Below are 17,264 nucleotides of genomic sequence, written 5' to 3'. Positions count from 1 at the left end.
ATAACTTTGTACTTGATTTTAGTCCAAAACAGGGAAACTGACAAGAAGTGTTAACAGAATTGAATGATTTTCACGGAACTATACAACCGCGCATTATTCAATCGCCTGCGCAGGTAGACTGGTTGGGTGAATATGATTCGATCAAACTTTCGCACAAAAACTCCTCTTTTCTTTGAATAACTGAAGAAAGGAGGAATAATGATCACTGAGACTCGGCATGTAACCTCAACGTATCGTCTCTTCAGCTGATATTGCTTCGAGACCGATTCAAGTCCACCACTGAGTGGCCGCTATCAGCCAGCACCACTGAGTGGTCGCCATCAGCCGGATCGTACTTGACGCACATTTCCTGTCCAGATTTGTTGCCCTTCGGTCGCGTTTGTTGCACAATATTATTGTTCCCAATAGCATAAATAAAATTGTCCCACCTTTTGGGTTAATTCATCCTTATTAACTCCTTCATGTACACTGGTACCTGTGAAGTGAGGCCCCTCCGAAGAAAGGACACTTCCAATTGAAGGACACTTGTTAAATATTGGTTGTCAAATGAAATAAAGAAGCACCAGAAGTGTAACTTGGTGTTCAAATTATCCTCCAAATTCCAAGTTCATATTCTTGAAGAATGTGTTACGCGCGATACAACTTTCGCTGAACAGCTATATGATATATATATGTGAATCATCAGTTGTGTTTGCAGAAGATAAGGAAAAAGAAGCAAAGTCACTTTTCACATCCGTTTTCGTCTGGGTATTCTGTGCATGATCAAATGTCAGTTGACACGTTTTATAACGTTTCGTTTCAGGTGTAACCGTGTTTTAAAGAGCATTTGTCCAGTTTAATTCCAACATGTACATGTTTTCTGGCACAGCTGCTAGCCTAACGGTTGGCACGTGATAGCGGTATAAGTACACAAACATTATCCTGATTCGCTAATGTGTTTTTGATGTGCAATTGTCCGTTGTTGATGTGCCTTAATTACTTTCAGCATGCATGGTGTCATCTTGATCTGTGATAAAATCAACCGAACCGTTTACTCATTTTGAAAGAAAGGTGTTGCTTGCTCATACATTTTGAAATGTATTACTATTACCCTCTGCTATATGGTGTATATGATGGACCACGTTTTTGGCACGTGTATAGTTATAGTATGCCCCTAATGGTCAGGCAGTGTATAGTTATATTATGCCCCTAATGGTCAGGCAGTGTATAGTTATAGTATGCCCCTAATGGTCAGGCAGTGTATAGTTATATTATGCCCCTAATGGTCGGGCAGTGTATAGTTATAGTATGCCCCTAATGGTCAGGCAGTGTATAGTTATATTATGTCCCTAATGGTCGGGCAGTGTATAGTTATAGTATGCCCCTAATGGTCGGGCAGTGTATAGTTATATTATGCCCCTAATAATCAGGCAGTGTATAGTTATATTATGCCCCTAATGGTCAGGCAGTGTATAGAGTTATATTATGCCCCTAATGGTCAGGCAGTGTATAGAGTTATATTATGCCCCTAATGGTCGGGCAGTGTATAGTTATATTATGCCCCTAATAATCAGGCAGTGTATAGTTATATTATGCCCCTAATGGTCAGGCAGTGTATAGAGTTATATTATGCCCCTAATGGTCAGGCAGTGTATAGAGTTATATTATGCCCCTAATGGTCGGGCAGTGTATAGTTATATTATGCCCCTAATGGTCGGGCAGTGTATAGTTATATTATGCCCCTGATGGTCAGGCAGTGTATAGAGTTATATTATGCCCCTAATGGTCAGGCAGTGTATAGAGTTATATTATGCCCCTAATGGTCAGGCAGTGTATAGAGTTATATTATGCCGCTAATGGTCAGGCAGTGTATCGTTATATTATGCCCCTAATGGTCAGGCAGTGTATAGAGTTATATTATGCCCCTAATGGTCAGGCAGTGTATAGTTATAGTATGCCCCTAATGGTCAGGCAGTGTATAGTTATAGTATGCCCCTAATGGTCAGGCAGTGTATAGTTATATTATGCCCCTAATGGTCAGGCAGTGTATTATATTATGCCCCTAATGGTCAGGCAGTGTATAGTTATATTATGCCCCTAATGGTCGGGCAGTGTATAGTTATAGTATGCCCCTAATGGTCAGGCAGTGTATAGTTATAGTATGCCCCTAATGGTCAGGCAGTGTATAGTTATATTATGCCCCTAATGGTCAGGCAGTGTATTATATTATGCCCCTAATGGTCAGGCAGTGTATAGTTATATTATGCCCCTAATGGTCAGGCAGTGTATAGTTATATTATGCCCCTAATGGTCAGGCAGTGTATAGTTATAGTATGCCCCTAATGGTCAGGCAGTGTATAGTTATATTATGCCCCTAATGGTCAGGCAGTGTATAGTTATAGTATGCCCCTAATGGTCAGGCAGTGTCCTTAAAGGACGTGATCAAACATTTCCCGAGCGTTTTTGAGTATTGCGAACCTCCTCTATCGAGTGTTTCCCTGAGTGTCACTTTCGTGGGTATTTGGCCTACCTGAGATTTGACACAGGTGTGCGGCGGAAAGGGTGGGTGGGTGGAGGTGAAAGGGAGAGGGGTTGAAAAAAGAACTGGCAACAATACACAAGGGTTAGACCTGTACATTAATTGTAAGGTGACACCGCTGCCCGTTGTAAGGTGACACCGCTGCCCGTTGTAAGGTGAGACCGCTGCCCGTTGTAAGGTGACACCGCTGCCCGTTGTAAGGTGACACCGCTGCCCGTTGTAAGGTGACACCGCTGCCCGTTGTAAGGTGACACCGCTGCCCGTTGTAAGGTGACACCGCTGCCCGTTGTAAGGTGACACCGCTGCCCGTTGTAAGGTGACACCGCTGCCCGTTGTAAGGTGACACCGCTGCCCGTTGTAAGGTGACACCGCTGCCCGTTGTAAGGTGACACCGCTGCCCGTTGTAAGGTGACACCGCTGCCCGTTGTAAGGTGACACCGCTGCCCGTTGTAAGGTGACACCGCTGCCCGTTGTAAGGTGACACCGCTGCCCGTTGTAAGGTGACACCGCTGCCCGTTGTAAGGTGACACCGCTGCCCGTTGTAAGGTGACACCGCTGCCCGTTGTAAGGTGACACCGCTGCCCGTTGTAAGGTGACACCGCTGCCCGTTGTAAGGTGACACCGCTGCCCGTTGTAAGGTGACACCGCTGCCCGTTGTAAGGTGACACCGCTGCCCGTTGTAAGGTGACACCGCTGCCCGTTGTAAGGTGACACCGCTGCCCGTTGTAAGGTGACACCGCTGCCCGTTGTAAGGTGACACCGCTGCCCGTTGTAAGGTGACACCGCTGCCCGTTGTAAGGTGACACCGCTGCCCGTTGTAAGGTGACACCGCTGCCCGTTGTAAGGTGACACCGCTGCCCGTTGTAAGGTGACACCGCTGCCCGTTGTAAGGTGACACCGCTGCCCGTTGTAAGGTGACACCGCTGCCCGTTGTAAGGTGACACCGCTGCCCGTTGTAAGGTGACACCGCTGCCCGTTGTAAGGTGACACCGCTGCCCGTTGTAAGGTGACACCGCTGCCCGTTGTAAGGTGACACCGCTGCCCGTTGTAAGGTGACACCGCTGCCCGTTGTAAGGTGACACCGCTGCCCGTTGTAAGGTGACACCGCTGCCCGTTGTAAGGTGACACCGCTGCCCGTTGTAAGGTGACACCGCTGCCCGTTGTAAGGTGACACCGCTGCCCGTTGTAAGGTGACACCGCTGCCCGTTGTAAGGTGACACCGCTGCCCGTTGTAAGGTGACACCGCTGCCCGTTGTAAGGTGACACCGCTGCCCGTTGTAAGGTGACACCGCTGCCCGTTGTAAGGTGACACCGCTGCCCGTTGTAAGGTGACACCGCTGCCCGTTGTAAGGTGACACCGCTGCCCGTTGTAAGGTGACACCGCTGCCCGTTGTAAGGTGACACCGCTGCCCGTTGTAAGGTGACACCGCTGCCCGTTGTAAGGTGACACCGCTGCCCGTTGTAAGGTGACACCGCTGCCCGTTGTAAGGTGACACCGCTGCCCGTTGTAAGGTGACACCGCTGCCCGTTGTAAGGTGACACCGCTGCCCGGCTTACTCAGCAGTGCCGAAACATGTCGCCGAGTCGTCGCGAAATGGTCTCGAGATTTCATCCCCGATTTTTCGGTCACATTTTAAGCAAAGGGGGGGGGGGGGGGGGGGATATTAATCCAATGGCTGTTTCTTCCACCACCAGAGCTGCGTAGATATCTGCGTAGATATACGTCTCCCATATACCATTATTTGTGGTGCGAGCGAGCGAGGGGGTGGAGGAGAACAAAAGGCCGAGTTTGAAATTATTCAAATGAGCCTAGCGTGGATTAGTGATGGAAACGTGAGCTGGCAATGGGTGTCGTGATGAATGGCGATGAACTGGCATTCCTTTGCAATATAGAACTCTCTCTTCTCTTCCATTTCCACGCAAGATGTAAATTCACCGGGCAAAAGGATAAGGGTAGCGGTGAATTCGGATCGTGCCACTCGGTGTCTGCTCGACTAAGACTCTAACAAAGTCTTTTGAAAACAAGAGGATTTGTTTTTTGTTGCTTGCATAACGGGATGGTTATATGTATATATGAATATTATTGTACGAAGTTGCTTGTGAATGCATCAGTTCCCTAATTATATGATGCATCATTCACCTTTCTGTCTGTCTGTCTGTCTGTCTGTCTGTCTGTCTGTCTGGCAGCCCCGACACCCTCTCTTTCTCCCCCCCCCCCCTCTCTCTGTCTCTCTACGGTGTCTCTGTGTGTGTCTCTCTCTCTCTCTCTCTCTCTCTCTCTCTCTCTCTCTCTCTCTCTCTCTCTCTCTCTCTCTCTCTCTCTCTCTCTCTCTCAGTCTTTCTCTCTTTCTCTCTTAGATGCCGAACTTTCGCAAGACAATACATTGAATACATCGATGTCACTTTTGAAGAGGCAGGAATGGTGTAAACCAGAGGACTCGACATGTCCACTGATCAGTGTCAATGTCACCCTTTGGTGGAGTTATACTTTGTATAGAGTCCCCTTTGGTGGAGTTATACTTTGTATAGAGTCCCCTTTGGTGGAGTTATACTTTGTATAGAGTCCCCTTTGGTGGAGTTATACTTTGTATAGAGTCCCCTTTGGTGGAGTTATACTTTGTATAGAGTCCCCTTTGGTGGAGTTATACTTTGTATAGAGTCCCCTTTGGTGGAGTTATACTTTGTATAGAGTCCCCTTTGGTGGAGTTATACTTTGTATAGAGTCCCCTTTGGTGGAGTTATACTTTGTATAGAGTCCCCTTTGGTGGAGTTATACTTTGTATAGAGTCCCCTTTGGTGGAGTTATACTTTGTATAGAGTCCCCTTTGGTGGAGTTATACTTTGTATAGAGTCCCCTTTGGTGGAGTTATACTTTGTATAGAGTCCCCTTTGGTGGAGTTATACTTTGTATAGAGTCCCCTTTGGTCTATAGCCTTTTACACTCTTTCAGGAACACTGAATGTTTGCATTTTGTCGACACGCCCAAGAAGGGCCCGTCAGTTGAAGACTACAAGAACTCTGACACGCAAACTAACATACATGCATGAACTCATTGTCTCCCAGGTACGGATATATTCGTACCCACTCATATGGCTCTATCTGACCTGGCACGGATATTCTGTACACACAGTCACTTCAGTCGCTTCCTGTAACGTCCATCTAACGCCTGCATTCTATCGTGTAGATACACAGTTGCTACACAGTTACTACAATTCTGAGTGACCTGCTGCAGCACAGCTGGTCTCGGCTAAAAACAACTTGGTCAACATAGGTGGGGTAGAAAGTGTTAACACATTGGCTTTGAAAAATGTATGCATGCAACGGCAAAGATGCACGCACCATCGACACACAAACATACACAGGCACATTTTCCCCTACCTCTACGGTACGCCGTTTGGGTAATGCAAATAAGGAATTAAGGCGAACACACACACACACACACACACACACACACACACACACACACACACACACACACACACACACACACACGAACAGACAAACAAACTAACACACACACAATGTGCTGTTAGAGACACAGGGTGAACAGAATATTATATCGGAGAGGAAAAAGTAGAAAAACCTAACAAGAGAGAAGGAGGCGGGGTGGGGGTTACTAAGGTAGGGGGGGCAGGTGAGACAAGGAGACACAGGTGACATGAGGAATGGTGACAGTCGCGCTGTTTGACATTTGACACAGCCCCTCGCTGCATTCACCTTGTCACTACTGACTGTGACTACTACCGCTACTACACTGCTGTGTGTGTGTGTGTGTGTGGTTGTGTGTGTGTGGTTGTGTGTGTGTGGGGGTGTGGTTGTGTGTGTGGTTGTGTGTGTGTGGTTGTGTGTGTGTGGTTGTGTGTGTGTGGTTGTGTGTGTGTGTCTGTGTGGTTGTGGTTGTGGTTGTGGTTGTGTGTGTCTGTGTGGTTGTGGTTGTGTGTGTCTGTGTGGTTGTGGTTTTGTGTGTCTGTGTGGTTGTGGTTGTGTGTGTGTGTGTGTGTGTGTGTGTTAGAAAGAGAGCGAAAGAGCGTGAGTGAGAAAGATAGAGAGGGAGAGAGAGAAAGAGAGAGTCTGTGAGTGCATGTGTGATCTGCGACACAAATTAATGACGAAAAATACTTGTGTCAGACACAAGAGTAAAGGCCGGTGTTTTTAGTGCACAACTATCTGACAGGAACTGCATAGAAACAAGAGTAAAGGCCGGTGTTTTTAGTGCACAACTATCTGACAGGAACTGCATAGAAACAAGAGTAAAGGCCGGTGTTTTTAGTGCACAACTATCTGACAGGAACTGCATAGAAACAAGAGTAAAGGCCGGTGTTTTTAGTGCACAACTATCTGACAGGAACTGCATAGAAACAAGAGTAAAGGCCGGTGTTTTTAGTGCACAACTATCTGACAGGAACTGCATAGAAACAAGAGTAAAGGCCGGTGTTTTTAGTGCACAACTATCTGACAGGAACTGCATAGAAACAAGAGTAAAGGCCGGTGTTTTTAGTGCACAACTATCTGACAGGAACTGCATAGAAACAAGAGTAAAGGCCGGTGTTTTTAGTGCACAACTATCTGACAGGAACTGCATAGAAACAAGAGTAAAGGCCGGTGTTTTTAGTGCACAACTATCTGACAGGAACTGCATAGAAACAAGAGTAAAGGCCGGTGTTTTTAGTGCACAACTATCTGACAGGAACTGCATAGAAACAAAGACTGACAATTGCTGTCGGAATGTGTTACAGGAACATTAGTCTCGTTAAACATTACAACCTGTGCCACAAACGGGAACACCTGACGCCAAGTTAGATTAGACCCATGCATTCGTATGCACGCTGAAATTGTTATTTGTCAGTCCAGGAGCATTCAATGCGTGTGGTGTAGACTCTATGTTAACAGAACTGTGAACAGTCTTCGACAACTTGACTTCCGGTTGCAGGAGAAGCATTGAGCATGAGTGGAGTGGAGCATGAAACATGTTCCATCGTTCCGACGCAATCCCGCCTGGACGCGAAAAAAAAAGCGACGTCGTCTTGCTCTTAGGGGCTCCGCTCACATATATATATGTAACTTCAGCAGGACCGACGACGCACTGCAGATTGTCCCAGCCCGCTACACGTTGCATGAAAGGAAAACAGGCCAAGTACTCGTCATAATCCCTATCGCGGCATAAATAATAGGCAGTGCGTCGTCTGTGCCGCTGAAACTGCGCAGGTATATTCTCCCCATTAGCAGTACATGCTTTTTTTGTCTGACACAAACACGAAGGGAAACTGCTGTCACAGTCGGTACGCATACCTTGGACACAAAGGCCAAGAAAAACGCGAGTGAAGTCAGTACAGTTTGTGTGAAGAACAATGCAGGAGGGGAAATAGGGTCAGAGCGCACAGGGGTAAGGCCAACGCTGTGTTGATGAAAAGCACGTGCAGCTAGGAATGTGTGCATGATGTGGCTCCCAATGTGTGCCGCCACGCCACTGACAGCGTCGTTTCTTCTACACCCCCTGTAATGTTCTGCATGATGTGGCTCCCAATGTGTGCCGCCACGCCACTGACAGCGTCGTTTCTTCTACACCCCCTGTAATGTTCTGCAACTACACGGTGCCAGCGGTTTGTCACTGTTGTATTGCTTGGAAGTTAGTAACGTGGCTAAAAGTGTATTTTCAAAAAATGACACCATTTCTTTTACACCCCTGAAATGCTCTGCAACGACACGATGCCCGCGGTTTGTCACTGTTGTGTTGCCTGGAAGTAAGTAATGTTGCCTAAAACAGAAGACATCGTACCGTTAATTCTTGTACAACCAACCAGATATAAAAAAACCGCGTGTGGATGCATTACTTTCTTATTGTCAACAACTGTTATACTTCGTTTCAAGTTTATTATCCATGTCCATGTAGTACCTCAAGAGCCTGTGGAGAACTGTCTCCGGTACCTCTATTACATGATACAGTTTATTATCCATGTACATGTAGTACCTCAAGAGCCTGTGGAGAACTGTCTCCAGTACCTCTATTACATGATACAGTTTATTATCCATGTACATGTAGTACCTCAAGAGCCTGTGGAGAACTGTCTCCAGTACCTCTATTACATGATACAGTTTGGAAGGTCCTTTATAATTATAAGCAATCTTAATTATCGCAGGTCCTAATGTACAACGAAGGGGGGGGGGGGGGGCGGGAGATAAAAGGAGGTCTTCTTCGTTCTGCTGCTGACCCTCTCCGCCTCCACATCCCTCGCTCTAAACTCGCATCTGCTGGTCAGCGTGCATTTCCCTCCGCGGGCCCCTCCGTCTGGAACTCCCTGCCGCTTGAGCTTCGCCAGAGCCCCTCTCTTGACGCGTTCAAGAGTAGGTAGAAGACTCAGTTCTTCCCGTAGCTGGCTGCGACTTTCATGCTCGACGTGATGGGTTGTGCCCCAAAAGACATTCTTGTGCTGTGCTCTGTGAGAGGTGTTTTCTTTGTGCTTAATATTATTTTGTTTGGACCTAGCTATTGATGTGTACATTGTTGTTAAACAGTTGTTTGTTGTATGTTTACCAGGGTTTGCTAGTGTGTGATAGGGTTCGTGTCCGTCTGAAGATGTTAGTTTCTTTGTTAGTCCTGTGTTGACAACTCTTCGACAAGCGCTTAGAACTGTACCCACGGAATACGCGCTATATAAGCTTCATATTGATTGATTGATTGATTGATTTTATAAGGGGGTGTGACTGTATTCCACCGCTACGAAGAATATCGTTTGTGTAACTCAGTCAGCAGGCAGGAGCTACTCGGGTGTGGGCTGGTGACAGGGATTTCATTAAAACGGGTGGAGAGGGTTTGATTAAAACGGGTATCTACTTTATGAGGGAGCGCTGTCAGGGCGCGGTGGGGTCTTATCAGTATGGCCGTGCGTCCAGGGGCTTCCGGCTTAGCACGCGCTATGATCCCAAATTTCTGCTGAAAGCTTCGGGTATAGTTATTGCTTCCGACCCGGTTTTGGCGCGGTACATGTACTATCATAGATCTTGTCTTCCGTTTCTGTGTGTGGATGTGGTAGTGGATGTGGTAGTGGATGTGGTAGTGGATGTGGTAGTGGATGTGGTAGTGGATGTGGTAGTGGATGTGGTAGTGGATGTGGTAGTGGATGTGATAGTGGATGTGGTAGTGGATGTGATAGTGGATGTGGTAGTGGATGTGATAGTGGATGTGGTAGTGGATGTGGTAGTGAAGTTTAAAATGGGGTCCATAACGCTGCAAAAGAAGCTCAGACAACGTAGCCAACTGTATTGAACACATGTCATGTGCCTTAATGGCGGGGGTAAAAACGGTCATTCATGTAAATACCCACTCGTTCAAAAACACGAGTGTACGTGGGAGTTTCAGCCCATGAACGCAGAAGAAGAAGAAGAAGGACACATGTGTCTGTCCAAGCTTCTGGCACAGCAAAGAGGGTTGACTCGGTGGGGGAGGCGATATGGTCCAACAATAGAAATGTTCTCTCTGTAATGCTTCGGGGTTGACGCAAAACCGTGTCTTGCATTGGTGGCGAGTGTACGGCACATTGCATATATTATGACTGAATTGACAAATTTATTTCTTTTGCCGTAAGATTTCCGGCAATTTGAAAAGCTTGGATTTAATCACTTTTCATCCGAAGGAGGACAGAGAACGGACTCCCTGACTAAAGATTGCCGCCCCGAAGAATAATTGATCCTGGGCTATTAGTTGTTCTTGTTTCCAATTTCAAGACTCTGTTAGAGAACGGACTCCCTGACTAAAGATTGCCGCCCCGAAGAATAATTGATCGTGGGCCATCAGTTGTTCTTGTTTCCAATGTCAAGCCTCTGTCAGAGAACGGACTCCCTGACTAAAGATTGCCGCCCCGAAGAATAATTGATCGTGGGCCATTAGTTGTTCTTGCTTCCAATGTCAAGCCTCTGTCAGAGAACGGACTCCCTGACTAAAGATTGCCGCCCCGAAGAATAATTGATCGTGGGCCATTAGTTGTTCTTGCTTCCAATGTCAAGCCTCTGTCAGAGAACGAAATCCAACTGCTTGAAACAACGTGTGTTTGTGTTACCGTTGAAAAAAAAGAAGATTAGATTATCAGTATCAGTAAAACCTCCGTAGATAACTATCCTGTAAATTGTCATTGAATGGTCAGTCAACGGAAGTAAGACGTTAAAGCCAATCCAATGACGTACGTCCTAGAGATGACGGCTGGGCTGCACTTCATTGTCCGCCCTGACGCATAATATATCTAGTTTAAACTTTCTTCTGACGTCATGGGTTCGTCCGTCGGACTCCCGCCACGTTTTTAACCTCCCCACAGGTTCTGTTCGGTCCTGCTCTGGGGATTGAAAGAGAAGCGCTATATATCACTGTCCTGCCTTGCTACTGCCTCGTATGATTGTGTGCATTTGGCGGCCGGGTACTCAGGTGGGGGTCATGCAATGTTCAATAAACCACGTGCTGGAAGCCATTTTTTGTGAAGAGGTTACAGTAAAACACGGCTAATGTTTAATAAACCACGTGTTGGGGCGAATTTATTGCCACCGTTATAATGAGCCCTGGATACATTGTTTGATAAACCCACGTGGTGGAAAGATTTCCCTCGAGAGGTTAAACAATAAAACTCCGGTAATGTCTAATATAGCACGCGTTGGAAACAATTTATTCGAGAGGTTATTGCTGGATTTGAAGTCATCACTAATGTTAGGACATTTGATCTTTAGCGATCTACGCTTTATCAAAACAGTGTTAATATGAATAAAGCCGTATAAAAGCTGATTTATGCTTTTTAATTTCATCGCGTGACCATGTGACTGTTAATAGGGACATAAGCAGATAACCACAGGATTGACATTGTCGACATTGTGACTTGTCACTGTTAATAGGGACATAAGCAGATAACCACAGGATTGACATTGTCGACATTGTGACTTGTCACTGTTAATAGGGACATAAGCAGATAACCACAGGATTGACATTGTCGACATTGTGACTTGTGACTGTTAATAGGGACATAAGCAGATAACCACAGGATTGACATTGTCGACATTGTGACTTGTCACTGTTAATAGGGACATAAGCAGATAACCACAGGATTGACATTGTCGACATTGTGACTTGTGACTGAAGCTTTTGATATATGTTTGACTGAGGCTTTACATTGTCCCATATTATTAAATGTCTGTTGATGATGATAATTCAGAAAATAGAAGAAGAAGAATACGATGACGATGCTTGTCATTCTGAAGGAGCAGCTGTTCTGTTCGTAGTTGTTGTAATTAAGATTTGTTTACTTGATTGTTGCTGTTGTTGTGTGGAATTCTGGAGCTTTGATTGCACGATTTTGTACCATTTTGTCATAATAAATGTGGGGTGGGGGCTGTTTTCCTGCTTTTGACAATTTCATGAGCGCATGTCAGCTGCGGCTGCTGAACGTGATGATGATGATGATGAAGGCATTTTGTAGTAAGAGATATTTACCTTGTTGTTACAGATACTGGAGATGCAAACCTCCATACAACAGATGCAGCAACTACAGACGGCAGCAGAGCATTGTCCGAAGGAACTGGTGAGTTATTATTTCTTCTGTTGTCTCCCTTTCTGTCGGTTTGTCCATATTTTTTCAAGGCATTTACGGTATCCATGGGCGTTGTTCACTTGTCCGTCTGCCTGTCTGTCTGTGTAGAATCACGTGCTCCCAGCTCCTATACCATCCCCCACCCCCACCCCACCCCAACCCCTACTGTCTCTCCCTCTCCCTATATCTCTGTTTCTCTATCTTTCTGTCTGTCCGTCTCTCTGTCTCTCTCAGTCTCTTTGTCTGCGTCGCTCCTCTTTTATTCTCTCTCTCTCCCTCTCTCTACCTATCTCTTTCATATGCGTGACTACTATATATCAATCAATCAATCAATCAATATGAGGCTTATATCGCGCGTATTCCGTGGGTACAGGTCTAAGCGCAGGGATTTATTTTTTATGTAATTTATATCGCGCACATATTCAAGGCGCAGGGATTTATTTATGCCGTGTGAGATGGATTTTTTTTTTTACACAATACATCACGCATTCACATCGGCCAGCAGATCGCAGCCATTTCGGCGCATATCCTACTTTTCACGGCCTATTATTCCAAGTCACACGGGTATTTTGGTGGACATTTGTTATCTATGCCTATACAATTTTGCCAGGAAAGACCCTTTTGTCAATCGTGGGATCTTTAACGTGCACACCCCAATGTATATATATACATGTGTGTGTGTGTGTGTGTGTGTGTGTGTGTGTGTGTGTGTGTGTGTGTGTGTGTGTGTGTGTTCGTGTTCGTGTGTATGTGTATGTGCGTGTGTTTGCGTAAGCGGGAGAGAGAGAGAGAGGTAGGACAGGCAAATATACACACACACATACGCATACGCATACACACACGCACACACACACACACACACACACACACACACACACACACACACACACACACACACACACACACACACACACACACACACACACACACACACAATAATAATTCGTCCGGTAAACACACACAACTTTTGGTGCCAAAAAAGTCCGAAATAAGAAAGAAAGAAATGCAAAGAATTGTGATCGCGCTAAATGTGATTGTCAGATTGGTTTCCCGGCAGCGAGTGGGCTGCCGAACAAGCGAATCACCATTACGGGTTTCATAAAACCACATCGTAAAACTCGTTCCAGTTCGCTTTTCGCGTCTTCTTTCTCTTTTCTTGCACATGTGAGCAGAAGAACTGAGCAAAACTGAAAGAGTTTTTCTTTTATTGGCGCCGCCGCCTGGATGGCGAGAACGAGAGAGAAGTTGATGTGCGTGGGAAACGGTTGCTGGCTTTTCAGTCTGGGGAAATTGTCCTTGTTACCGATGACACGGCCACGCATCCTGAACTCAGATAAAATGAGTTACTTCCTTGACGGTGACGGGCAATCAGCGGCGCGCTGCCCAATAAAAGTCCTCGGTCATTAGTTGGGGAAGATACGGGGGTGGGGGGTGAGGATGGGAGAGAAGACAGAAGGAAAGCAGAGACAAAGGAAAAGTACTGTTCTTCGTTCAAGAATGACAACTTCTTTTGGGAGCATTTTATGATCAGTGGAAAGTATCATCGAACTACGCTATAAGTAGTTGGTGTGCACGTACATTATTGAAAATATCATCCATTTTTGTCACACAGCTATTTTTTTTAAATGGAGGGGGGAGATAAGCTTATTGGATTAGATCTGGGAACCAGGGGCAGGCCTGGGGTGTATTGCCGGTGGAGATCAAGATGGCGTTCTTGCTACTGAATAGAACTATCGGAACAAGAAACGCGGCCGGACCAGCACTCCAAAACGTGAGAAATTTCGACAAAAATGATGTTGCCATGGAGAATAAGAGGTGTGGTCGATGTGTAGTATTGCTCAGTACTTTGGCCTTCACATTTTCTTTTTCTCTCCTACTCTCTCCAGCAGCTTCAATCGATGTTTTTGAGGAGAGGAAGAAGTTGCGAGTGTGAAGGCTCCATGCCCCCTTGACAGGCACACACACACACCGCCTAGGGTGGCCCAAACATTGATTGGGGGGGGGGGGGGGGCAGTTTTGATGGATATTGAGTGGATGGGGGGGGGGGGGCATCCCGTCGCTTGGACAAACACTTTTCACTTGCCCGTTGGAATTTTCTGTTAGTTTTGACAAACTAGTTTTTGAGGCCCATGAAAGTAGTCATATTTCGAATCCTCACGAACCCCATGCAACCTCCTCCCCCCCCCCCCCCCCCCCCCCCATCCTCCCTTTTCTCAGACGGTATTCAGAACTATAGCTTGCTAAGGGCAAATACACCTAAACCTAAATCAAATTTTGTACATCAGTTCGTTTCATTTAGGTTTTGCTGTTCAGTAGTTTTTGGTGTATGTGTGAGTGTGATATTTGCTTTGTTTGAGGGGGGAGGGAGGGGGGGGGGTCAACAGTTAACTCAGTGTGTGGACAGTGATATCCATCAGTGGTTGTTACTGTTTTTACGAGTTAAAAATACATACGCAGCGTGAATGACGATAGAGAACGAAATTGGAACAGACACCACAAAAACAAACAATACAAAAACAAAAGACGTGGAGAAAAAAAGAGAACTGAAAATGCCCCTCCTCCGCGGACATAGTTGACACACATTGCCGAAAAGAGAAGAATTCAGTCGTGCGACAATTTTCCTGGGTAACGGCCAAGAAAGTGGCAGGTCCCCCTCCCCCCTGAACCCGATCTTTCTTGGAGAGAGAGAAAGGAGAGAAAAGCGAACTGGAAAAAAAATTGAAAGCGGAGACAGAAGCAGGGGAGTAATTATAGAGACCTAACAGTAAACCAGGGGAACCAAGGGAGAGAAGCACAAAGTGTGAAAGGGACCAAGATGGCGGCGGACTGCTGTATTGATTGTGTATTGAGCCAGGCAGCACATGCTCATGTCGATGTTTCAGCGGGCAAATTTATTGTGGCCGTGTGAATACGTTCTTCAAGGTCCTGACACTTGCTCTCTGTCTTCCCGCCCGCCTTTTTACACTTTCCCCTTATAACACACAGAGAAGAACAGCACCTTCGTGACGGCGTTTCCTCATAACACACACAGAGAAGAACAGCACCTTCGTGACGGCGTTTCCTCATAACACACACAGAGAAGAACGCCAATGCGTTCCTCATAACACACACGGAGTAGAACGCCAATGCGTTCCTCACTTTCCTTTTGCCTTACAGGAATTCAGGTCTTAAAAAGGAGGGGGGGGTCTTAAACGCAGGAACATATACAGGTGAACAGAACATCTGAAAATGCAAAGGGGGAAGGGGGGGGGGGGGGGGTACGACAGCGATTTTCCTCAAAAATCGACTTTGCTAATATTTTGTCTATTTTGTTCACACTTGTTTCAACACATTAGCAAAGTCAATTTGGGGGGGGGGGGGGGTGCGGTCATTCGATGTCGAATACATGTTTTTAAAAGGGGGTTTCAGTGTGAGAACATGAGAGAACACTATGTGTTCTGCCTTGCATTGTTTCTTTAAGGCACAGAAGAAAACTGGTAGTGTGTAGTGGTATAACATTTGGGGAGTTTTCTTTGGTCGAATTGTTTCTTCATAACACACGCAAACATTGTTCCCCATCACACCCTAGGCTGATGAACGTGTTGATTTGTGGAGGTCTTTGTTCGCTCTCAACCGAATGGTTATGAAAGACGAGATATTGTTCGTCCAATATTGCTTAAACACAGTCAAACGTTCGTCCCACAAGAGAAACATAGCGGTTGTTAACTCTTGTCCCTCGAATTGACATTTTTTTGTTCTCGTTACATTTAGAATCGTCATGTACTTCACAAGTGCGTCCTGGTAATACCGAGAAACGTAACCATGGTAACACTGCCTCTTCAATATACATATAATGATATATCAAGAAACAGAACGATTGTCAACAGTATTTCTGCGTAAAACACGGCGTTTGTTATGGGCTCGATAATTTAAATACCTTCATTTGTCACGGGCTTCATAATAATAATAATACCTAGGGTTATCACAGGCTTCGTTATAGTAATCCCTACATTTGTCACGTGCTCCATACTCGTAATCGCTACGTTTGCCCATGTTCCATAATCGTAATCCTTACATTTGTTACGTGCTCCATACTCGTAATCGCTACGTTTGCCCATGTTCCATAATCGTAATCCCTACATTTGTTACGTGCTCCATACTCGTAATCGCTACGTTTGCCCATGTTCCATAATCGTAATTCCTACGTTTGACCATGTTCCATAATCGTAATCCCTACGTTTTCCCATGTTCCATAATCGTAATCCCTACGGTTGTCACGTGCTCCATAAGCATAATTTCCTACGTATGTCACAGGCTTCATAAAAGTAATTCCTACGTTTGTCACGCTGGTGTCTCTTTAAAAAGAGAAGTGGAATGTGAGTAATACTGCTTCCTCTGGACGCCGATAAAAAAGTAAAACGTTTCCTGCTTCACACTGCTGCCTGAAGACATCGATCGAACATTTATAAATCAGACTGCTTTTTCGAAACGCGGATTATAGTCAGTGTTTTCCACAGTTTAGCTGTTAGGCCTGAAAATACAAAGTATGGTGCACAGAGAATGAGTAGTGTCCGTGACATGAAAATACGAAGTATGGTGCACAGAGAATGAGAGTGTCCGTGACATGAAAATACGAAGTATGGTGCACAGAGAATGAGAGTGTCCGTGACATGAAAATACGAAGTATGGTGCACAGAGAATGAGTGTCCGTGACATTGCAGCACCCTTGTCACATGTATTCTAAATGATTTTGTTGATTCATTCTGATTTCTTTGACAAAGTATAGTTAATCGCTATGTATGTATTGTTATTGACACTGATTGATTTTTACTGCAGCATTTTGGTGGAGTATCTAAAGCATCTTTGTTTTGTGTGCAGGTGTCCTTTTGGTCATGTCTGAACACAAGTCTAACAGGTGAGTCTTGACCCGGTTTGAATGATCTTTGTAGCTATCTGTCTCTCTATCTGTCTCTCTATCTGTCTCTCTACCTGTCTCTCTATCTGTCTGTCTATCTGTCTCTCTATCTGTCTCTCTACCTGTCTCTCTATCTGTCTCTCTATCTGTCTCTCTATCTGTCTCTCTATCTGTCTCTCTATCTGTCTCTCTATCTGTCTCTCTATCTGTCTCTCTATCTATCTCTCTATCTATCTGTCTCTCTATCTGTCTCTCTATCTGTCTCTTTATCTGTCTCTCTATTTGTCTC

The 17,264-nt window shown here is 45.6% G+C and overlaps 1 protein-coding gene across 1 annotated transcript in view; it reads left to right on the top strand.

Annotated features, from left to right (window-relative positions):
• LOC138981023 (reversion-inducing cysteine-rich protein with Kazal motifs-like) overlaps positions 1–17,264 on the top strand; it is a 138,853-nt gene that overhangs the window by 13,095 nt on the left and 108,494 nt on the right. The window contains exons 3-4 of the mRNA XM_070353819.1: positions 11,998–12,072; positions 16,939–16,975. Coding sequence (XP_070209920.1) covers positions 11,998–12,072; positions 16,939–16,975 — 112 coding nt within the window. The remainder of the gene's footprint in view (positions 1–11,997; positions 12,073–16,938; positions 16,976–17,264) is intronic.

Source organism: Littorina saxatilis, linkage group LG12 (genome assembly GCF_037325665.1).
Source record: "Littorina saxatilis isolate snail1 linkage group LG12, US_GU_Lsax_2.0, whole genome shotgun sequence".
NCBI classification, from domain to species: Eukaryota; Metazoa; Mollusca; class Gastropoda; order Littorinimorpha; family Littorinidae; genus Littorina; species Littorina saxatilis.
This window is presented reverse-complemented; position numbering and strand designations above follow the sequence as displayed.